At 45.5% G+C, this 24,103-nt stretch overlaps 1 protein-coding gene across 1 annotated transcript in view; it reads right to left on the reverse strand.

The window, feature by feature from the left end:
* The window catches only part of SPOCK1 (SPARC (osteonectin), cwcv and kazal like domains proteoglycan 1), a 515,798-nt gene extending 508,380 nt beyond the window's left edge, over positions 1-7,418 (reverse strand). Inside the window, exons 1-2 of the mRNA XM_027076628.2 lie at positions 7,225-7,418; positions 6,390-6,575 (exon numbers count right to left, since the gene is read on the reverse strand). Of these exons, the coding sequence (XP_026932429.1) occupies positions 6,390-6,575 (186 nt within the window). The 5' untranslated portion in view covers positions 7,225-7,418. The remainder of the gene's footprint in view (positions 1-6,389; positions 6,576-7,224) is intronic.
* Between the last annotated feature and the right edge of the window lie 16,685 nt (positions 7,419-24,103).

Raw genomic sequence — 24,103 nt, forward strand, 5'->3', positions numbered from 1 at the left:
GTTACATAGGTAAGTAAGTTTTCCTTTCCAATTAAGCCAGCTTCAACTAGATTTCAGTCACTTAAAATCTAGAGTCCTCACCAATAAGGGTGTTATTATCCCCACTTAACAAATGCAGTCAGGGATTCAGAAAGGACAAACAATTTGACCACCTTAGATTTAATTAACGAAGATTTGGAGAGGCCATGTGGTTGAATGAATTCAGACAAGAAACTCTACAAGAGTCAGACTGCTGAATTGCCAGAGGCATATATTTTTTTTCCCTCCATCCACCAGTTCCAAGGGAAAACCTGCAAATCACCTTGCTATGGTCCTTTTTCTGCATGGTGGTTCATTTCTCATTTACCTTTTACACTGAGCAGGTAGACCTCTGGGCTCTTAGCTTTATCCAAGGGTCTACCGAATTCTTCATTCTGGGCACTGTCTTCTTAGAAGTACACATAAACGCTACATCTTAAAAGTGACGGCACCTTCTATTAAATGAAATATGGTGAGAAAATACTTGTAACCTTGGGCAAATTATTTAATCTCTTAACAGGAAATATATTTTATATGTAGCTATCTCATCTGGGGAGATGAGATCAACTCTGAACTTGGGTCTGAGGAATTTCCTAAGGAACATTTATAGTCACCTCACCAAAAGAAAAGTAAAATGAGTCACCTTGAAAGTGTTCAAATTTAGATACTGAGATGTGTTTGGTCTGAAACACATTAAGGAAATAATACATGATTTATTACAAAAATATTTAATTGCTAACATTACTTTGTCTCTCCAAGCAAGGTAAAATAGTTGACCTAATGATTAGGTCCTACTCCTCTAGGGGAGTAATAAAGGCCTGAAGATCCATTTGGGACCACTTCTTGCTTTTGAAAATAATCTCATCAGCATTTGGAGAGGACTTAACCTCTCAGCAATCCAGTTCAGCTGCAGTCCTACAGGGCAGGACTGGGAAAGGACTGGGAGAGGCAGGGGAAGTCAACCTAGGAAGGTCAACTGGGTGAAGAAGCTCCACTATCCTTGCCAGCCAAGAACTAGGTTTTCTCTGGCAAGGACAAAGTGAAGATAAGGAGAGAAAACACAGGAATGGTCTCAGGCTTACGGACTTCCAAACCATCCCTTTACCATGATTCCTGTGAAATAATTATTTCTATCAGTGGTCATTTAGTACAGGGGATTTAAGATAGTGGGTTCATTAAAGAGAGTCAGGATCACAAACTCATTTAAGTCTCCTTGAACCTGTTTAATCAAAATGATTTTCTGCTACTCTCTATTACAAGCCAAGTTTCTGTGGTGACAGATTAATGACTGATCCACTAAGCCACACCACCTCTCTTCTCACCAACTCCACTGACTGAGCCAGCCACTATTCTATCAATAAGCCCCGTTTGCCCTTGAGACTCCTTACAGATGAGATGTTAAGATCAAATGAGCAGATCAGATGCTCACTGGCACCCCAGTTCTGCTACGGAGACCATCAAATCCCATAGAGTGTGCACCAAAGGAAAAAGAATTCAGGCCGGTCCTTGCGGTCTCATTAGAATTACAAACTCAGATCACTTCAGAATAAGATAAATGCCAGCCAAGGCAACATTTCTGATTCTTCAGACCTGCCCAAGGTAATTATCCTGGAGTTAAATGTCAAGTCTAGTTTCATGTATGCAAAAGAAAGAAAATGTCATGTTTGGTGTAAGCAACAATATTATTTTAATCAAATCAGAAGCTCGTTATTAGCAGAAGATAAGCCCTAATGTGACCCCTACAATAAGTTGTATCTACCTGGCTTCCATTCTTCTTTGTGTCAAACTAAGGTTCTTCACTGACTGTCCTCAGACATAAAATTGGAAAGACTTACCATGTCATGTCAATGGAGGCTCACACCCTAAGTCCATTCCAGTCTGAATTGACTGCATGCACAGTAAGAAACTGGAATCAGACTACCTGGGTCCAGGCCAGGCTCCTCTACAGCCTAGTTCTGTAACTTGGGACAAGAGCCTTAATCTTTTAGTGAATGGTCAATAATAACAGTACTTCTAGAATTTTTATGAATATTAAATGAGAAAATACATGTAAAGTATGCTAAACAATGTCTGGCACACTAAATGCTTGGTTAATGTTAGGTATCACCTATTTCTGCAATGTTTTAATTTTTTAATTACAACCAGAACATACTACCTTTATAAGAAAAAACTTAAAAAGAGAGAAATGCATGAAAGCATAAGGTAAAGGATTTCCTCCAGTGAACAAGAGGTTACTGAGAGAAGAAACCACCTTATTTATCATGTTCACCCTTACAGCCCACTGCCTCGCACACACTAGACAGTCAAATATGGGTTGGAATGAATGTGCAAATGAACGTAAGATTGAAGAGAGGAAAATTTCCTTGCAGGAATGACTATGGAAAGCCAAATCGCAATGAGGAAAAATCCAGAGAGGTGCTTGGGTGACTCAGTCGGTTGAGCATCCAACTCTTGATTTCGGCTCACGTCATGATCCCAGGGTCGCGGGATTGAGCCCTGCATCCAGCTCTACAATGAGCATGAAGCCTACTTGGGATATTCTCCCTCTCTCTCTCCCTCTCCCTCCACCCCTCTCCTCCACTCACACACACTCTATCTCTAAAATAATTTTTTTTTTTAATCCAGGGAATGATTCTAACATCTTGACCCCTCAGTCTCAAACCACAGAGAAGTTAAATGCATGACAATAGGAGGCTGGAAATTATCATACAACTAGATACAAACATCTACCTTCTTCATCTTCTCCTTTTTTTTTGTTTTTAAACGTTTATTTATTTTTGAGATAGAGACAGAGCATGAATAGGGGAGGGTCAGAGTGAGAGGGAGACACAGAATCCGAAGCAGGCTCCAGGCTCTGAGCTATCAGCCCAGAGCCTGACACGAAGCTCAAACTCACAGACTGTGCGATCATGACCTGAGCCAAAGTCGGACGCTTAACAGACTGAGCCACCCAGGCGTCCCTTCTTCTCCTTCTTAATACTGTATTTATGCAAACGTCTGAGTTTCCATTGGACCAAAACATCCCAACTGCTCATCTTTAAAAAATAACGATAATCAAACTAACAGACCATCAATACATTTAGGAACAAATATGTCCTAACATCTAAACAGTGTCCTATTTCTCCTGAATCCATCACTCCAGGAGACAAGCCATGGAGCAGTTGAGAAAGATGTATTTCTGTAAAGAAGGATACAGTTATTATGTGTGTACCTAGAACAATAGGACGACTTCCTGGTAAGTAGTGGCTATCAAGCAGTCGCTGGCAATGTCACAGCACACTCAATAGGCTAGGGAGCATGGAGTACACAGCCTGCCATCATTTCCATTTCAAAGTTAGCCCAAGAACAACAACCAATGGTATCACCAAATCTGAAAGGAGCCCTTAGTTTTCAGTTTCACAAGTTCAAAAATCACTTCTAAATCTCTCTCCCCAAAGTGCAAAAAAGTTATAAGTCCAGGAAAAGGCAAGATATTTTCTTTCACAGTGACTTTCAAAAATTGACAAGCATTGTAACAGTAATCTCAGGACACAGCCTCTCAAAGTTATCAGTGGCTTCAACCAACAACAAAAACACTAGCAGAGAAGCTAAGCTTTGTCAATCTTAAGCAAGACGTAGCTCTGTAAAAACAATCAGGCTGGCTGATCAAGTGCCCAGTTCCCTGGGGCTCTGTCCACAGAACATCTGGTTTTTAAAGCAAGCAGCCTTTTAGTCCCTGGTCCCAGGGGACACAGGCTTTGTAGTTACTCCAAGCAAATGACCGAATGGAGATACTTGGATTTGGAGTAAAAGAGTAGCTGGTTTGAGTTTCACAACTTTGAAGAGGTTAATAGCATTAAATTATATCTGAGCCACACCTGACTGGTATCATCAGACACCACCCCCCACCCCCGACCCGCACCATGAAGCATATAAAATGGTTGATAATAACACCAGTTTGGAGGGGTTTGTTTGTTTTTTTTTAACATTTTTAGATGTTTTTAATGGTATACTGGATTAAAATATCATTTTAAAAGAATATATTCTGGGGGCGCCTGGGTGGCGCAGTCAGTTGAGCGTCCGACTTCAGCCAGGTCACGATCTCGCAGTCCGTGAGTTCGAGCCCCGCGTGGGGCTCTGGGCTGATGGCTCAGAGCCTGGAGCCTGTTTCCAATTCTGTGTTTCCCTCTCTCTCTACCCCTCCCCTGTTCATGCTCTGTCTCTCTCTGTCCTAAAAATAAGTAAACGTTAAAAAAAAAAAAAAGAATATATTCTGGTAAAAATATTAACACCTAAAATTCTCCAGAAACAAAAAAGCATTGCATTTGAACACAGAAGCGTCTCTCTTTTTATTAAACTGTGGACATTTTTACGTTATTTAAGGCACACTCTATAGTATCTCCTAAACATCTTAAGAATTACCTAGAATGTTTAAAATATAGTTTCCCAACAGTCTTCCTGGAAGCATGGAGCCACACTCTCCAGAAGAGGCATCTGCATGTTGTAATTTAACAAACATCTCAGGCAAGCTTCATGATCACCCAGGTTTGGGACAACACTGACCCAAGGATAAAAAAATGTCACCATTTGCAAGAAAGATGAGAAATGAAGAAATGCTCAACTTTTATAAATTTAAAGCTCGATGGGAGATAAGAATCATGTCATGCTTATGATACAATGAGACTAGAAAACCTTGAGCAGACACAAAAGCACAGTAAACCTTTCCACACCCCAATGGCCAATGAGCACAGCTGCTTTCAATTCGACCGAGACGCCAGGGAAAACAAGGCATCTGCAAAGGTGTCCCTTCCCTGCACCTGGCCCAATTCTTCCATGCCGTGGAGGGGGAAGCATCTGCCTTGTCCCTCAACTCTACCCAAAATGTAATGATAAAATAAATTTTACAAAGCAAAAGTATGTCTACCCTATTGAGTCCATGAATGAATGCTTCTTTGGGGGCACCCTTTGGGCACTCTGGCATCCTTTTCAGCCTCAGGCAAAGAAAGTCACTGCAGGATTCCTCCGAGCTGAGCAGAAACGGGACGCAAGATGGTTAACAGATCAGGTCAGGGACACAGGGAGGTGTGCCAGGGATCTCAGGGTTGGGGGAAGCAAAGAGGAAGTCCGCTGCCTAAGTAAGCTCAAAATAACTCCAAGTTCACTGAAAGTGTTTGAAAGCACCTTTCAAAGAAAAGCAGCCCACAGCCAACTAAAGAGAGGAGGAAGACGAAGAGGGAGAGGAGGGGGTAAGCCCTCACTCAAGGCTATGGGCGGGCCTGCTCCTCAGGAACGGGGCCTGGAGAGGCGCTCTTTAGAAAGTATAAGAAATTATCTGGATTCTCTGGATTTCCTCGTACTTTCCCCCCGCAAGGGTTTGGGAAGACCAGGACAGGGGATAAGATAAATCCAGTGAAGGATGGTGACTCCCAAACATCTCCCACCTGAAAGAACCCTGTAAGAAGAACAGAGACTCGGAAATGCGGGTCCCTCTCTCTCACGGGCAGGAATTCCTAATGTCAAGGACCATAAAAGTTCTTCCTCAGTGCCCTGCAAGCCTATGGCCCCAACCATCTGGGACAGCCTTTGAAAGAGCTGTCTGCAAGCAGCTCCCACAGCACCTGGGGGTTGCCATCTGCTGGAAAGACTGTGCCAGGTGCCTCTTGTCCTGCATCCTCCGGGACATACCTGGGGAGACACAGCCAGCCTTGGGGAAGAAACAGGCAGCAGATGTGCCTGTGGGTGCCCAGGAGGAACTTTCTCCCCTGCCAGGGCTCCCCCACAAGAGCAATCCTCTGCCACCCAAGCTCATCTTCAGGGCAGGAGACCAGCTCCATCAGTGGCTTGCTCCCTTTCCCTAAAGACTCCAAGGGTCAAAACCACCACACCTCCTCCACAGCACCACCATCCACATTTTCTCAGGCCCGTTGCCACGACCCTCCAATCCTCCTGGAACAAATCAGCTGGGCTCACCCCTAAACTTAACATCTGCAGCAGGGATTCTTCTGGCACAGCCCAGAGATGGTCCAAATCCCTGCTGCCCCAGGAAGGTTCTCTAGGGGGCTCGGCAAAGTCAACCATTCACGTTAGGGGAACTGAGGACCTTAGGGAGCCTCTCTCCAAGCTGCTTGCTGCTCTTACCATGCGTACTGAGTCATCTCCCCCGGTCCTACGATTACACACACCTGGACCACAGGTAACAGGCAAACAGTATCAAGCCTTCTAAGTTCTCTTTAAAGTTCTTCTCTGGCAAGATGCAGCCTGGGAACCCCCCCCCCCCCCCCCCCGCCAACAAGCTGCGGTGAGAGGTCTGCACCCATCCCCTCCCCGCCTCAGAGCCCCCCCTCTCACAGAGGCTCCCCGACCCCGCAGGGCCTGGCAGCAGCGGTACTCACGTCTCGAAAGCGGTTCCAGTACTTGTCCCGGTCGTACTGGGAGACGGTGCTCAGCCACTGGTCATTGTCTAGGAAATTGCCGTTGTTGGGGCCCGCGCCTCCGGCGAGCGCGTCCAGGTGCCGGCTCTCGACCTGGAGGAAGCACCACGCCGCGGCCGCCGCCGCCAGCACCGCGATCGCCGGCATCTGCGGGCAGGGGGCACGCAGGGGCGTGAGCCGGAGGGCAGAGCCAGGCGAGCCCCTCGCGGTGCACCGAGGTCTCGGCGCCTTGGCGACCCGCCCCGGCTGTAGGGACTGGGGAATCTCACGGCGGAAAAAGGGTCATCCCTCACACACCTGGAGCGTCTGTCGCGAATCGAGAGAGCCGGGGAGCCCTCTCACGAATGGGAGGCGGGGGGGTCTTAGTTACAAATCAAGAGGCTGCGTCACAAATTAGGGGCTGCTACCAAACTACAGAGGATATCTGTCGCCTATTCTTCGGGTGCCCCACGGACCGCTACTCTCGAATCGGCTTCTTCAGCACCCCTCCCCAAAAACGCGGATTCCTGGATCGGCAAGCCGCACTCCCACAGACGGTGCCCAGAGCTCCGGGGTAGGGAGGGGGAGAACAGGGATCCGAGCAGCAGCCCAGGCTCTGGCCAAACGGGGCACGGGGTGGAGGGAGGAGGTACCCGCAGCTGGGTGGGGGGGGGGGGTAATCCCTCGTCCGCCCTGTAGCCTCGGCAAGAAGGTCCCGCGGAGATACCCCCAGGCCCTGCCCCTGCCAGCCTCCCGGTGGTCGCGGGGAGGTCCCAACTACGCCAAGTTGGGGCGCGGGGTTCCGCGGGGCACGTACCGTGGGGGCCGGCCCGGGTCCCCGCGTCCGAGTTGCTGGAGCTCGTGTGGCGCGGTCGCGGAGGAGGCTGATCCGCCGGCTCGCTCTCCTACGCTCCTGCCACCCGCCGCCGCGCGTCCGGCCGCTTTGTGAGCCCGCAGCGCTCTGGCTCCGCTCGCTCTCTAGCTCGCTCGGGCGCGGCGACCACGGGCGGAGGAGCCCGAGCGCTCGAGCCGAGGCCTCTGGCGACCCCTGGCGGCCGCGCGCTGCCGTGCCGCCCGCCCGCCAGCCCCGCCGCCCCTGGCCCGGCAGCCAGCCGGGGAAGTGCTTATCCACCGCTCAACGCGGGGCCGAAATAAGCTTTCAGACTCAAGCCGGTGAAAGCTACTGAGGGCACTGAGGACACATGGCCAAGAAAGCAACGTAGAGGCATTCTCAAAAGGAGGGTCGCCGGGCCACCTAGGTCAGAATCACCTTGGTCTGGGGAGGAAAGGGCTTCTTAAAAATGCGGATTCCTGGCCGGTGCTCCAGACTTGCTGAATCAGCGTTCCTTGAGAGGGCCTCTGGGAGGTGAGTGAATTTCGGCACTGCCCGTTCTCGTTCCTGGTCCTGTGCCCACCGGTGTCTCTGCACGCCCATGCCCCATACTATGCCCACTGCTGTCAAGCCCTTAAAACAGTCCGTCTGCCTCCATTTCTAAAATTTCTACATCCCTGGATCCCCACATTAGACCTAAGCATATCCTTTGGTGTTCTGCAGCCGAAGCCCAGGTCTGCTTCTGTTCCCATTGCTTGAGAGCTGGCCCCTGCACCAGCCTGTTGAGTTTTCCCCCAGGGGACGAAGGAGAGGAGGAAAACTAAACCAGACTTCAGGAACAGGACACAGACCGGGAAGGCCAGCCTTAACCTGCCCCCAGCCCCCCAATCTCGTTTCCAAATCCTCAGCGGCGTCTGGTCAAAAAGGGCTGGAAAGTTAGTAATGCAGTCCTCTGTCTGCATACAGGTGACACTCACCTGCTGCCTTTCTCTTGTACAACCACACCCCACTCCCCAGACACCTGAGCGCTCTTTGAAAACAAGTCTGATACACTCACCCCTCTTCCTTCAACACACACACTTAAAACCCTTCATGGCGCTCTCCTGATGAAAACCAAACAATGGGTGAAGCCTCCTGACTCTGCACATCTGTCCCCTGACCACCGATCTGGCCGCCTCTGGTGCCACGCCTTCCTCCTCTCCTGAGTTCTTGGACAAGTTGGTCTTGGTACAGACCTCAGTGGGGATAGGATTCCAGCACTGGGTGCTCATTTCTGCCTGGGCCATTGTCCACACCCACCCCCAACTTGGGCCTTATTAATTCACCCCTGCAGCTTATACATCCTGACCTCTTCAGAGTAACTTTTGCTAAGCCTGTGGACCAGGCCAAGACCCTAGAGAGGCTCTCGTTGAGAACACAACTCCAGCTTAAGCTTACTGCACTTGGCATCCCTTATTCCAAGCGAGGCAGCTATGTGAGGATGGAGGCCATGTTTGGCTTGTTCATCTCTGCTCCCACTGCCTAGAGCCACGCTCCTGACACATAGTGAGAGCTCAGAAAACATTTGATGAATGAATGAATGAATGAATGAATGGCATCCAGCCAGGGACTGGAACCACACTCAGCCAACATTTCTCAACCGCTGTGATGCGGTCACCACAGATAATTTACTTGTGTAGTTTGATGTGTAGAAGTTGGATTATGATTGTTCCTAAAAAGTAGCAGATGCTTATCCCAACATTATTCTGGCTGATTTACATTCCTAGAAACATTCTTGAAAGGGAGAGAAAGGAGTGGAGTCACAGCTATATATTGGGGACTGTGTGTCATCCACAGTTGATTTTATCATGGAAATACTTCCGGTGTTTCAGGATCATGTCCTGGGTGTATCAGAGTGGGAGAGAGGTTTACAAATGACGGAGAGACCATTTCTTGCTTTCATACAGACCCAACCAAGCAGCCACTTCCCCATTTCTCTGCCCAATTTGTCAGCAAAACTTCTCCAAAGAGTTGTCCCCAAATGTCATTTCTGCCTCCTCAGCTCCAGTTCTTTCTTCCACCCACTCTATGTGCTTTTCATCCTCACTGACTAAGTGAAGTGACTTGTCACCATCAGCAACCTCCTCCAAGTCGTCAAAATGAGTGGGAGACCCCAGTCCTACTGTTCTTGGCCTCTGAGAGGTTCCTTTAGGCTTTCGTGGCACCATGCCTGCTGACTTTCCTGTTCCCCACCGGTCATTCCCACCAGTCATTTTCAGGGCTCAGTCCTGGGCCCTCTGCTCTGTCTAGATCCTTTCCCGGGGTGTTCTTATTCTGCATTTGCATTTCTAGCCCAGAAGTGTCTGATGACTTCCAGCTGTACGTCCAACGCCCTACTTGACATCTCCTCCACATGCCCCGTCGGTATGACAGACTTTTCCAGGTCAAAACAGGAGTCTAGATTTCCCTCTGTGAACCCGTGCTCTGACTGATCCCTACCACAATAAATGTATCCCTGTGCACATGGCTGCCAGGGTCGGAAACCTAGGAGGCATCTTCAGTCCCTCCATTCCCCTCACCCCTCACCTCCTGTCTATCAACAACCTTACCACTTCCACTGCCTGGCACCCTGCCCAGTCCACCTCCACTGGCACCATGGGTCCACACAGCCACTACTTCTCACCTGGAAGGTGGCAGTGGCTTCTTGGGTGGTTGCCTTGATTCTTTCCTTTCCCCTCCAATCCATTATCCATTCAGGATAATCACTTTCAAACAAAAATCACTCCCTTGAAAAGAACCGTTCAATGGCTTACCATGACACTAAAACAAAAATCCAAACTCCTTCCCATGACTGATAAAACCCTGTACCATCTGGCCCCCTCTTCCTCCCTCTCATTCCCTGGATTCTAGCCACACTTGTTGTCATGGTTTTGCACACGTGCCAAACATGCTCTCACCTCAGGTACTTGGCACTGGCCAGGTCCTTCACTTGGAATGCACACTTCCCACGTTTCCGAGGTCAGCTCTTTCTTAGCTGTCAGATCTCAGCTCCGTGTCACCCCCCTCTAAAACAGGGCCTTGCCAGCCCAGCCACGTCACTGCTCTCTATCCTTGTACCTGGTTGTCCCGTAAGAGTATGTAGTTCCTCTGTCTCTCTCTTTCCCAGTCCAAATATTAATTCCAGAAGGACATGCATAGCGTCCTTTTACTCCTGTATCCCCAGGCTTATCTCAGAGCCTGACACTCAATGGGCACTCCGTAAATATTTATCCTGTGACTGAATGAATGAATGAATGAATGCATGAAGCAAATTCCAAAACACTTAATGCATTTCTAAGTTTGAAAACTCTGTCTAGAGATGTTTCCTTTGGTAGCCCTTAAATCCCTTGTTCTGCAGACCCAAGCTCTGCTTTTCCAGCAGGGCCTGTCCCCGGTTTAATCGGAGGGCATCTGCTCTTGGCCAGTCTCCAACTTCACAACTGGAACCTTCCCTGTAACCACCCACTGGGGTGGGAAGGGCAGCCAGAGCACCATGGGCAGGTGTGGGGGTGCTGGATCTGGCCTGAGCCGAGAAAGGACGTAACCTTGGAACAGGGGCAAGGAGGCTAGAAGCTGGAGGCCTGCCACCAGTGCAGCCAGCACTTGAGGGCAGAAATGTCAGATTTATTCGGCTGCGGGAAGTACCCGGGACCAAAATCAATACTGGGCCTTGGGGCTGTATTTCTGCTTTTCATTGGCTTGCGCACAACTATAATAACTCCTTGTTTTAACATAGTTCTTATTTCCAAAGTGCCCCACATGTTTTATTTTCAGTTTAATGAATCCTCAGACACATGCTACTGGGTAGTCTGAAGCAGACATAACTATCACCATTTTATGCTGAGGATAGGGGAGCAGAGAAAGGCTGGATGAATTGCTGAAGGTCGCAGAAAGAGAGGAAGGTGCATCTGGTAGTAGGAAGTTCGAAGTGTAGCCCCCACTCCATGAGGCTATGCTGGCTATGATGAGAACCACCCACTGGGCTCCATGGGATGAAAGAAGTGCCTGCCATACTCACCCTGTCATCAACCCAGATTTATTTTTAGCTGCAGACTCCTACCTACCTCCTATATGGCATCCCCATTTGGCCGTTTCACTGTCACTTTGAACTCCATGTGTCCAAAACTGAATGCCTGAGCCATGTCTCCTAACTAAACCTGCTCCCAGCCCATGTCCCCACCTCAGGAAAACCACCACCACCCCAAATGCCAGTCTCATTCCAACCTCCTCCACAGCCCCCACTTTCAGTGATATACCAACCCATCAAGTCTACCTCTGCAGAATTTCCAGTTAGACCCGCTGTGCCCACTACTACACCTCTAGAGTCCAGTCCCCACCCACCCTGCATCCAAACTGCATGGAGCCCCTTCCAAGGGTCTCTTTCTCTCTACTAGAGATGTGTGATTCACTCTCCATACAGGCACCAAAGTCATCCTGTATCTGTACAAACATGACCTCTTCTCTCTCCTTACTGACCTATCCGTGCTCCCAGGATGACAATCAGGCACCCAATCATGACTCCCTATCCACCCAGCTGAGCTTGGATTCTGCCAGCCCTTCAGTCCTACACAACCCTCTCCTCCTCCCCCGCTGATCACCTATCTCCTGCCCCCTCCACTTCAGGGCTAATCTGGGGAGGGCTCCCTACAGCCTAGATGCTCTCCTCCCTCCCTGCCCTTCTCCTGGCCAGCCCCTGCTCACCATTCAGACTGCAGCTTCATGCCAAGTCCTCAGAAAAGGCTCTCCTGACCCCAGCATCCTCCCTGCACCCATCATAGCTGTACAATGTCAATCTCCCACCAGACATTCAAAGCACAGGGTCTGGGCATGCCTGTCTCATTTGCTATTAAACCCACAGTGCTTAAAAAAGCATCTGGTGGCACCTGGGTGGCTCAGTCGGCCTCCAACTCTTGATTTTGGCTGAGGTCATGATCTCACGCGTTCATGGGTTCAAGCCCTGCATCAGGCTCTGCACTGACAATGTGGAAACTGATTGGGATTCTCTTTCTCTCCCTCCCCACCTCCTCTAAATAAACTTTAAAAACAAGCATCTGGTACCTAGTAGGTACACAATAAATACTGAGTGAATGAGTGAATGCTTGTGACTCAATGTATTTATTTCCTTCCCTTCTCAAAAGCAAAGTAGCTCCCAGGTTTTTGTCCATACCTTAACCCTAAAACAGTCCATGGATGGAAGGTGGGAACAATGAGGGATGAGATGCCCACTCTATTCCCAGGCTGTTCTGGTGGTTTGAAGGTGAATCTATCCCGGCCCCAAGAAGAGGAAAAATGAAATAGGTGCATTCTTGGCACCACTGAAAAGAGCTCACCCAGCAGGACCTGTAACTTTTACGAAGATGTCGATTTCACCTATTGATTATATGTATTCAGCAGAGCCAGGCTCACTCCATCTCTCTGCAACCCCCATGGCCATTTCCACTGCATACACATACCTTCTTGCTTTCTCCCCACCACCCCCTGTCATGCAGAGCCATGGGGTATGGGCAAGCCAGCTTGGGAGAAATTGATTTTAAGCAAATGAATACCTCACAAATAAATGAAAACAACCATCAGGAAAGCTTAGTAGCCAAGCAGCTACCCAAGGACAAAGCAGAGGAGGCCAAAGTCCTGACCACAGAGAAGAAAACCAGGAGAGTGACAATACTAGGAACATTTGCTGATATGCATTGGACATGTCACAGATCCTGCAGTCCTGTGTGCTATATAATATAATGTTCACAACAACCCCCTAAGAAATAGGCACCAAGATAAGCCCCATTGCACATATGGAGACAATGAGTCCCAGGGTCATGTTACCACTCATCCAGGATCCCTCAGTGAATAAATGGTAGAGCCAGGATCTGAACCAGGTACTATCTGATGTCAAAGGTCCCCCACAACCCACCACAGCACTCAACCCCACGGCTGCCATCTCCCTCCCTGCCCTCTGTGTTTCCCTCACCTCCCACACTAAAGCTCACACTGGTAAAAAGTCATCTTTTGATGTAAATGGACTGTTCCTGATTCATTTATACACAATATCGGTTGTTCTCATGAAGTTTAGCGCCTATTCCCGTGAAATGTATCTAGTCATCAAGATATTAAAATGGGAAATCATGCCAATTATTTAAGATTGTGACTGTCTGTGTTTCAAAACGCACTGATAACTATGACTCCTTGAACACAGGACCAAAGGATTGAACATGAGTTGGGAGCCATGCTGAGGAAGTAACCTCGTCAGCTTAGAGTGTAAAATAGTATTTGGGTGCTAGGGACCACATGTTTGGTCCTCATCCAGGAACACTAAGGCCCTCTCTATGTCAAATAGTGATGGCTGCTTACAGGACACCTGGTCAAACAAAGTGATGTGCTGTCTTGACCCACCTCCTTGGTCCTGTGGGGAAAAAAATCTAACAAGGTGCCCAAGGACTGTGGGAGAGAGACTTCCAGGGACTGATGTATCTGTGGAAAGTCATTGGGGATGGGAGGGCAACCTCTGAATCTTCATTTCAACATCCACCAATCATTGTGCCACACTAGATGATGCCAGGGACACAACAGGTGAATGGGACAAAAACAGTCCCTATCTTCATGGAGCTTATTCTAATAGGAAAGACCTCTGTCCTGGTTTGCAGCACTGGAGGGAAGCTTGCTTGGCCCAGCTGGAAAGAATTCATCTCTGTTTGATTCCTCCATGTTCATGCAGGTCTCCAAAAATCTCTGACATCCTTCTGCCTGGAACATTCTCCCAATTCTTCAGTAGCTAACACAGTCCCTGGAGTTTGTGAGACACTGTCAGCTGTCAGATGCAACCCATTTCGGAGAAGTTAAAAAAGCATGCATCTTAAATTCATAAGACAGTGTATGGCACAAGAACAGACACTCAGATCAATGGAATAGAATGGAGAACCCAGAAATGGACCCACAAATGTATGGGCAACTAATCTTTGACAAAGCAGGAAAGAATAGCCAATGGAATAAAGACAGTCTCTTCAGCAAGTGGTGCTGGGAAAACTGGACAGTGACATGCAGAAGAATGAACCTGGACCACTTTCTTACACCATACACAAAAATAAACTCAAAGTGGATGAAAGACCTCAACGTAAGACAGGAAGCCATCAAAATCCTCAAGAAGAAAGCAGGCAAAAACCTCTTTGATCTTGCCCGCAGCAATTGCTTACTCAACACGTCTCCAGAGGCAAGGGAAACAAAAGCAAAAATGAACTACTGGGACCTCATCAAAATAAAAAGCTTCTGCACAGTGAAGGAAACCATCACCACAACTAAAAGGCAACCGACAGAATGGGAGAAGATATTTGCAAATGACATTTCAGATAAAGGGTTAGTATCCAAAATCTATAAAGAACTTCTCAACACCCAAAAAACAAATAATCCAGTGAAGAAATGGGCAAAAGATATGAATAGACACTTCTCCAAAGAAGACATCCAGATGGCCAACCGACACATGAATAAATGCTCAACATCACTCATCATCAGGGAAATACAAATCAAAACCACAATGAGATACCACCTTACACCTGTCAGAATGGCTAACATTAACAATTCAGGCAACAAACAGATGTTGGTGAGGATACGGAGAAAGAGGATCTCTTTTGCATTGTTGGTGGGAATGCAAACTGGTGCAGCCACTCTGGAAAACAGTATGGAGGTTCCTCAAAAAAACTAAAAATAGAACTACCCTGTGACCCAGCAATTGCACTACTAGGCATTTATCCAAGGGATACAGGTGTGCTGTTTCGAAGGGGCACATGCACCCCCATGTTTATAGCAGCACTATCAGCAATAGCCCAAGTATGGAAAGAGCCCAAATGTCCATCAACGGATGAATGGATAAAGAAGATGTGGTATATATATATATATATATACAATGGAGTATTACTCAGCAATCAAAAAGAATGAAATCTTGCCGTTTGCAACTACGTGGATGGAACTGGAGGGTATTATGCTAAGTGAAATTAGAGAAAGACAAAAATCATATGACTTCACTCATATGAGGACTTTAAGAGACAAAACAGATGAACATAAGGGAAGGGAAACAAAAATAATATAAAAACAGGGAGGGGGACAAAACAAAAGAGACTCATAAATATGGAGAACAAACTGAGGGTTGCTGCAGGGGTTGTAGGAGGGGGGATGGGCTAAATGGGTAAGGGGCATTAAGGAATCTACTCCTGAAATCATTGCTTCACTATATACTAATTTGGATGTAAATTTAAAAAAATAAAAACTACAGTTAAATTAAAAAAAAAAAATTCATAAAGACAGTGTAGTGCCTACTTCACGGGGTTATCAAGAGGATTAAACAAGTTTCTATTGGTAATGTACTTAGCACAGTGTCTTACACATAATAAATGTTATCTAAGTGCTTGTTTGTCAAAAGTTCCTCACTCAACACTATAAACTGAATACCACAGTCCTCCCACTTCATGGTTCAAGGACACCAAGGTCTGGAGAGGTTAAATGACTTGCTCAGGATTATAAGGGATCTGACCCCAGGCTTTGTGGCTTCTAAATCCATTTCTACACTGTGAGGCATAGCACCTCACTCCATTGCACATACACTATGCTCTGAGATGGGAAATATGGAGCTACCTCATCTCTGTCAACCAAACAACAAGCCTTTAGAGTCTTGAAGACAATTTTCTTTTCCCCTCCCAGAAAAGCCATCTAAGCTCCTTTTTGTCTCATTAACTTTGTGTTCATTTAAAGACAAGAAAAGCACCCCTGTGTTGGCATCGGCCTCTACACGCAGACAAAAGATTCACAATAGGCTGGCAGGAGCCTCCTTCCCTCTCTGGGTCATCACCAGAAAGAATTCTGCCATTAGAATCGTTTTAGTTTGGGGATCATGCAAGTTCACAGCTTAGGGAGATGGAGGTCAGGGTGTGCCATGTCAAAAGAGAGCTTGGCTGTACCTCCAGCAAGCCACACTGCTGAAAGAGGCCCCAACTCAGCAAGGATCTAGAGACTGAGCACAAAAATGGAGTTCCTCAGGCACCTGGGTGGCTCAGCCGGTTAAGCATCTGACTTCGGCTCAGGTCATGATCTCACGATTTGTGGGTTCGAGCCCCGCGCCCAGCTCTGTGCTGACAGCTGGGAGCCTGGAGCCTGCTTTGGATTCTGTGTCTCATTCTCTCTCTGCCCCTCCCCCACTTGTGCTCTGTCTCTCTCTATCAAAAATAAATAAACGTAAAAAAAAGTTTTAAAAAAAATGGAGTTCCTCATGGAGGAAGCTCTCCAAGAAGATTTCAAGCCAACATGGAGATGAGACAGCAAATCTGAAGCTGGAGAAGTCACACACAGCCAAGTGGGCCTTAGAAACACAGTAAAAAAACCAGACTCGTCTCCTGAGCCCCCAGAGGAGCCTGAACTAACTTGAAAGGATTTCTAAGACCATTGAGCAACTAGCTTGAACTAAAACCAAACTTCCTATAAAGGTTTCCTACACAAATTCCCCAAATGGAATACAGAAGGATCGGCAAAGTCCTACACACTAAACTGAACCAGCATAAGCCCCCGGGAATAGACAATACTAGGAAAGCATCACCTCAAGGCAACACAGTTCCAGAAGGCATTAATGGATCAGTGAGAAGATGAAAAACCTCCATCACTGTGCTAACCACACAGAGCCGTGAGGCTCTGGCAAACCTTGGTTCAAACACCAGCTCAGCCTCCTTCCAACTGTGGACTCTCAGACTAGTTGATTAATCCCTCTGGACCCATTTGTTTGCCTGTAAAATGAAGAAAATAATGGTGTGCCTTCTTTATAGGGCTGTGAGGAGGATTAAGAGGGATGTAAAACTTGCCTAGTGTCTACACATGGGAAACACTATAAATACGATACGGCAGTGTCACTGCTGTTCCTATAAGATGCTTTACAACTTACCGTGTGATTTCATATTAAAGTCTCACATATGAGGCTTAGACGAGCAGGTGAGTTCACCCCTTTATAGACTGATGAACACAGACCCCAAGTAGAGATTTTAAATCACTTACACATTTCTCTCCACTAGATTTTTCTAAAGTTAAAATGTTGGGAAGAATTTGCCTGGCTACACACATATTCACATATAATTTGCAGATGCCTACAACTTTGAAAGACATCCTCAGGTAATTTGCAACTTAAATTTGTATCATTTCACTGAAGGCATGAAGTAAACAGGGAGTTATCAAGCCAAGGAGAACTGTAGGGGGGAAATAGCAGGGGTCCCCAGAAGCTGTCCTAAGATCTTTGGTGGGAGAACACCAAATTTACAAAGTTAGCATGTACCCAACAAAGGCATATTATGCAGGTCATTAAAATGATGGCCATAAAACCCATGAAACAATATGGAAAAATATAGGGTAAAAAAAAAAAATCAAATTGTAGAAATGGATGGCCAGAAGGATTTCAGCAGGAAGGAAGGGGGGAAAAAAAAGTAAACTAGCAGTGGCTATGTTAAGGCAGAACTGTGGGCAATGTTCTTTTCCTTCTTCCAAAGATATCTCAGTGTGGAAGTGTAACATAAACAGTATATCCTATATTAGGATCATATACCCTAGAGTTAGAGAGACCTGGGTTTGGATCTCAGCTCTGTCATTTAATGCCTCTGTGATTTCCACAAGTTTTTTATTCTCTATATGCTTCCATTTCTTTATTTGTAGTATGTAGGCAATGATAGGACATACCTATCAGGATTTTAGGAAGATAGCATATGCACATATCATTTGAACCATATATGCTCAATTAATTTTAAATGAGTATTCATAAGAAGAAGGAGAACCTCACTCCCCACTCCTCTTTATCCATAGGGATCCTAGCTGTTCCTAGGACTCTCTTTCTCCTCTCCTAAAATGAGGGAGGAGGACTATAGCACCTCTACCCCAGCATTGGACTCGGAGGAAGCATGAGGTACCCTTGATACTAACAATTAAAGTTTCCATATACTTTGAATCCATTACAAAGAGAATTCAAACAAATCAGTAAAGGAAAGAAGAAATCAATGAGAAATTGGCAAAGGCTTTGAAAAGGCAATTCAAAGACATACAAATGGCCAAATTATATATGAATCAACTGCCTAGTAACCAAAATAAAGCACATCAAAATAATACATCACTATCAAATTTGCAAAGACTGTTTTATTCATTTTTCTCTATTTGTCAGATATGGGGAAAAGTCTCCTTCCTATTCTCTCTGTGGGCTCATAAAGTAGCACAATGCTCCTGGAGGCCAAGTTCATATTTATATTAAAAGCCACAAAATGTTTGTAACCTTTGACTTCACAATTCCACCCATAAGAATTTAACCTATTCAGATAATTAAGAATATGTGCAAAGAGGGGCACCCGGCTGGCTCTGTTGGTGGAGCATGTGACTCTTGATCTCAGAGTTGTGAGTTCGAGCCTCACACTGGGTGTAGAGATTACTTAAAAATAAAATCTTTAAAAAAAAAAAAGAATATATGCAAATATTTGTCAACAACGATGTTTGTGGAATTACTTATAATAGTGAAAATGTGGAAACAATCTAAATTTCTAGAAACGGGGAACTAGTTAAATAAACTACATTTATATAGAAGAATATGTGGCCACTAAGTTATGTTATTTGGGAATATCTCACAGCTGGGAACATATGGCATTAATTGAATAAAAATAATCAATCAGCATTATCTGAGGTTGGTTCCACAGAAGCAGAGCCTGAGGCAAGGATTCCTGAGAAAGTGATTTATTGATAGAGTGCTGTAGGGAGAAGAGTAACAGAATAGGAGCGTGCAGGCAAAGAAAGCCAAGCACGACTGTGGTCCCCACTGGAGAATAGCTTCAGCCTGGACCCATGGAGAGCTCTGGGACAGAGTAATACCCCCAGGTTGGTTCCCCATGAGAGACTGGTCTTTCATTTCCCTGTGGCATTGACTGCTGCCTACCAGAAGTGTGAGTTATGAGGGTATACAATCTCTGCCAAGGGTAAGTCTCCTAAGAAGAAGCACCACTGACATCCACTTGCTCCTCATGTTAAAGTCACCCCATCCACCCACAACTTCTCCAGGATTCTGATAGGTTATACTTCCTGAGAAATCACACAAGAGGTGGGTAACTTAGTTGATGCTGTACTTGGTCTTGAAGTTATAACTGATGCTTGTCCTTCCCCTCCCCTTGGCTAGTCCGTCTGCTAGCCTGGGTAACTTGCCTGGTGGGGCAACCCAGACCCTTATCCATGAAGAATCTGAGCCCCAGATCACCATGCCTTTAACAGACTGTAACTGCTATCCTTGCCCATTTATAGCTATAAGTAGTCATGGAAGTGCCAAAGGATCTCAGGGAATCAACTCAGTATATTTCTCTTACCACCACCACATACCAAAGTCCTACCTTCTCATGACAGTGAGGGTCAATTATTCCATTTTGTGCTTGGTCTTCTGTTGTCAAATGGGAAGTCCAAAGTGACAAGGCAGCAGCCATAGTTTAAGTTTAGTGGAACACCTCCTGTGTACCCTAGTGGAAGCAACTCCCATCTAGGATATAGGATCTCTAGCTGCAAACAAGAAGTGTGCAAAGACTCCAGATGGGTCATGAAAATGATGATGAGCATCGATGCTCCTTCTTACCATCCTTGAGTCTCACCAATGTATCCTGTCTTCTGGGGACATAGCACTATAGAATGGCATTTGGTTTAGGGCGCCTGGGTGACTCAAGTTCGTTGGGTGACTGACTTTGGCTCAGGTCATGATCTCACTGCTTGTGAATTCGAGCCCCATGTCAGGCTCTGGGGCTCTGTGCTGACAGCTCGGAGCCTGGAGCCTGCTTCAGATTCTGTCTCTCTCTCTCTCTGCCCCTCCCCTCCTCAGGCTTGCTCTCTCTCTCTCAAATAAAAAAATTTTTTAAATAAAGAAATTTTTAAAATGGCATTTTAAAATTAATACTTCAGCTATATCTTTAAGAGGTTGTTCCAATCCTTAACCAGACCAGCAGCTTCAGGATGGTGCAGTATACAAAAGGGTCAGTGGATCCCATGGTTATGTGCTCACTGCCATACCTCCTTTGCTATAAAATAGTTCCCTGGTCCAAGGCAATGTTATTTGGTATCCCATGTCAGTACATCAAACACTAATTTGATCCTTGCATCTGCCAGTGGTGCTGGCTGAGACAGAGCATGCTGGAAAGGCAAATCCGAACCCAGAGTATCTGTCAGTCCTGGTCAGAATGAAATGTTTCCCATTCCAAGTTGGAAGAGATCTGAAATACAAAGGTTCAGCAATGGTTTCTGTTTCTAGTAGGTCAACATTCAGCAGTGACTGAGTTGATTTATTAGTAGGTAAATTTCTCTTAGGGAAAGGGAAGCCATGTTGGTGAAACTATCGATAGTCTTCATGTCTGTTGCAAGGTCACTCAATTCATCAACCTGTGTGCAAGAAATATAGATGTATGCACATGCATGCATTAGTACATGCACCCATGTTTCCTAGCCCTAGCTTCTGAGAGATTCTAAAATAACCAAGTAGCAGTGAGCATACCTAGTGCCCAGGTCTTGGTTTCAAAATACTGTTTTCTAATAAAAGAAACCAGGGCTCCTTGAGAAGTGGATGATTGCTGGGCTAGAGCAGGGAAATAGAAGATAAGCTTGGCACATTTTGTACTGCCAGAAAGTAGGAAAGTGCTCACAAAGATGTGGCCTTGTCAAAAGAACAGGATCAAACCTGAAGGAGGTCCTCATGGCCAAAGCTGGAAAATTTTTGGAAACAAAATAAATAATTACTGTATTGGATTTAAACCATAAAATAACATGGATGTCCGTGAGTCTATACTGATATAATGAATGAATGAATGAATGAATGAGTGGGTGGGTGGACAAATAAATAAGTAGTGAGAATGGGCATTTCTTCCTTATAGTTGAATTCCAATTAATGAATGCAGAATGAAAGCAAGTAGAAAATCACTATTAGTCAAACACGCCGTAATCACTGTTATAGACAAGGTCTACTGATGGGTGGTAAAATTAGTCGGTGGAAATTTGAAGACAAGCAGGACATGATTAGTCTCCAACTACCTCCCTCAAGATATTTATTACAAAAGGAAGATACCAACTTTATAAGGGAGAACTGCAGCAGAAACCACTTTAACCACGTTGTGGAAGTCAACATCACCAGTGCTGAAACAACCTATTAACATCATAACCTCTTGATACGATGGAAGATAAGGACATAACTCATTCCTTTGGCGGTCCTGCCAAAAAAAAAAAAAAAAAAAAAAAAAGCTTAACCTCGTGCCAAACATAAGACTGAAGGATATGCTACAAAATAATTGGTAAGCATTCTTCAGAAGTCCAAGATGATGAAAAATAAGAAAGACTGAAGAACTGTTCACAATGATGCAAGACTAAAGATAAATTACAACCAAATGTGGGATTCTGGAGTGGAAAAGGGACAATGGGGGAATACTGATGAAATTTAGATAAAGTGTATCGTTGATTCGTTGTATTGTGCCAGTGTTAGTTTACTGGTTTTCTACTATGTTCCTTAATGATGCCATCATTAAGGTAAGGTCAGTAACAGATATAAAGAAAGCTCTCTGTGCTATTTTTGCAACTGTGCTACAAGCCTAAAATGAGCTCAAAATGAAAAGTTAAAAAATAAACATCCAAAAAATAAAGTGTACTTCACATTGTATAAATCAAGGCAGGGGGAAAGGAAGTAGAGACCCAGATAATGCAAACTCTTCCATGTTACCTAAGTCTAAGCAAAATAAGCAACTCAGGTGGAAAAATAAAAAACCATGTCCCCTCCTTAAACCTAACAGAAACAGTATTTAGAGTTTCCACATGCTGTGTTCTTCCATTAACATGGATAATTGGAAATTGACTGCCTTTAGAAATGATGCCCAGTTCCTCTCTCTGAGTACAACACAAGATAAATTCCCAGGGCAATGGCCTATGTTATTGAGTCCCACAGTAATTAAGTTAATGTATCCTATCTTGTGTGTAGAGGTGTAATTCAGGTGGTACAAATCCTTTATTGAACTCAAATTCAATAGTCAGGTACAATTCCACTATTTGTGGTGTTCACAAAGGCTGTAGGAAAACTATAAAAGGTGATACATTATAATTATATTCATATGAAGGTTGGGTGTTTCACCTGACACAAGCCATTCATGGGTTACCCTTTCATTTGTACAGAAGAAATGTTCAAGTGAGTAAACAGCAGCATATAATAAATGGAGCAGAAGCCTGTGGCTTTTGCCTGCCCAGGATTCTTTTCTCTTTCTTCTATAAATACGCCTTCATTTTCCTTGAGAAACCACCTCCTCCCTTCTCTCAGCCCACATGATTCAGAATAGCAGGTGCCACAGCCTAGCTCCTGAGATGGCCACATGACCCCAGCCTGCCCAAACAGCATATAATTCCCCTGGCCATACTTCAAGAAGGTTCTGGAAGGGCAAATGACCCCAGCCTGGCCAATGAGGCTCCATTCTAGGGCTTTTGTTGTAACTATTGAGAAACAGAAGCGCTCATCTTTTCATAGATGACATTAAAGATGATAGGAGGTAAACCCAGAGTCAGGGGTACCCATCTTCCTGTTATCTTGGAAGAAATGCTGAACAAGGCCAACAGGGGTAAGAACAGAGCTAAGAGAGACTGAGCAACCAGGTATATTTGTCAACACCTTCTTTCTTTCTTTCTTTCCTTCTTTCTTTCTTTCTCTTCCTTTCCTTCCTTCCTTCCCTTTCTCTTCTTCCTTCCTTCCTTCTTTTCTTTCTTTCTTCCTTTCTTTCCTTCCTTCCTTTCCTTTCTCTTTTTTCTCTTTTCTTTCTTCCTTTCCTTTCTTTCTTCTTTCCTTCCCGTTTGTTTCTCTTCCTTCCTTCCTTCCTTCTTTAACTCCTTCCTTCCTTTTTTCCTAAAGCCACTTTAGTTAGGTTTCTAATAGTTACTAATGTAATGAACATTTTAAAATAGATTTCCAGGTGAAAGAAAAAACACACACACATTTGAAATCTCAGCACCCAGATCTATCTTAAATTCACCCACTGCTATACCATTATAAACAATCCTGTCTTTATAATTCTTCTAATTATCCTCTCTCTTTCCTAGCCATCCCTCTCACCTCGCACCTCAACAACATGTACAAATGTCATCTATTCCCAGAGCCATCACGTGTCCCACCTGGCCCTTCCCCACGTGTCACATGTGTGAAACCTTTATACCCGAGACTTTGAATTTTCTCTAAGCTCTAAAATAAATGGAAAGAGGAGTGGGGAGGCTGGGAAAAGCAGGAAAGACTTGCATGGTCATTCTGGGGTTAAACTTGGAGGTTTATTCTAACAGGAGAGGCAGCCAGGTAGCCATGACCTGTATTTTCATGCCAGCCACCAACCAGCTCAGCAATCTTGGGAAAGGCACCTAAAGGCCCAGGCTCCAGCTCTTAGGCCATGTAAGGAAAGGTTATCCTAAAAGAGAAAGGGACTTTCTCTGCCATAGTGTTTTATCAGATCAAGCTACAGTGTTATTATACAGCCTTAACATTTTACCTAACTTCCTCCATTGGCCAACCTCCCACAGGCCAGAGACCATCTGCCTGCAAACAAGGAGTAATAGCAATTAATGACAGCAAACATTTTCTGTGTACCTACTATGTGCCAGTACTAGACATGCTTCTACCTGCATCTCCAGTCCCCACAGCAATGCTTTGAGGTAGGTCATTTTAGTCTCCTTTGTGAAATAAGGAAACAAAGAGGTCAGACTACTTGACTGAGATCCCACAGCTAGGAATGTCAGCACCATTATTCTAGCCCAGATCTGGCTAGCCAAAAAGCCCCTCCCCTTTCCTCTGTGTCACATTCCTCCACAGGAACTCTTG

This window comes from Acinonyx jubatus, chromosome A1 (assembly GCF_027475565.1).
Source record: "Acinonyx jubatus isolate Ajub_Pintada_27869175 chromosome A1, VMU_Ajub_asm_v1.0, whole genome shotgun sequence".
Taxonomy (NCBI): Eukaryota; Metazoa; Chordata; class Mammalia; order Carnivora; family Felidae; genus Acinonyx; species Acinonyx jubatus.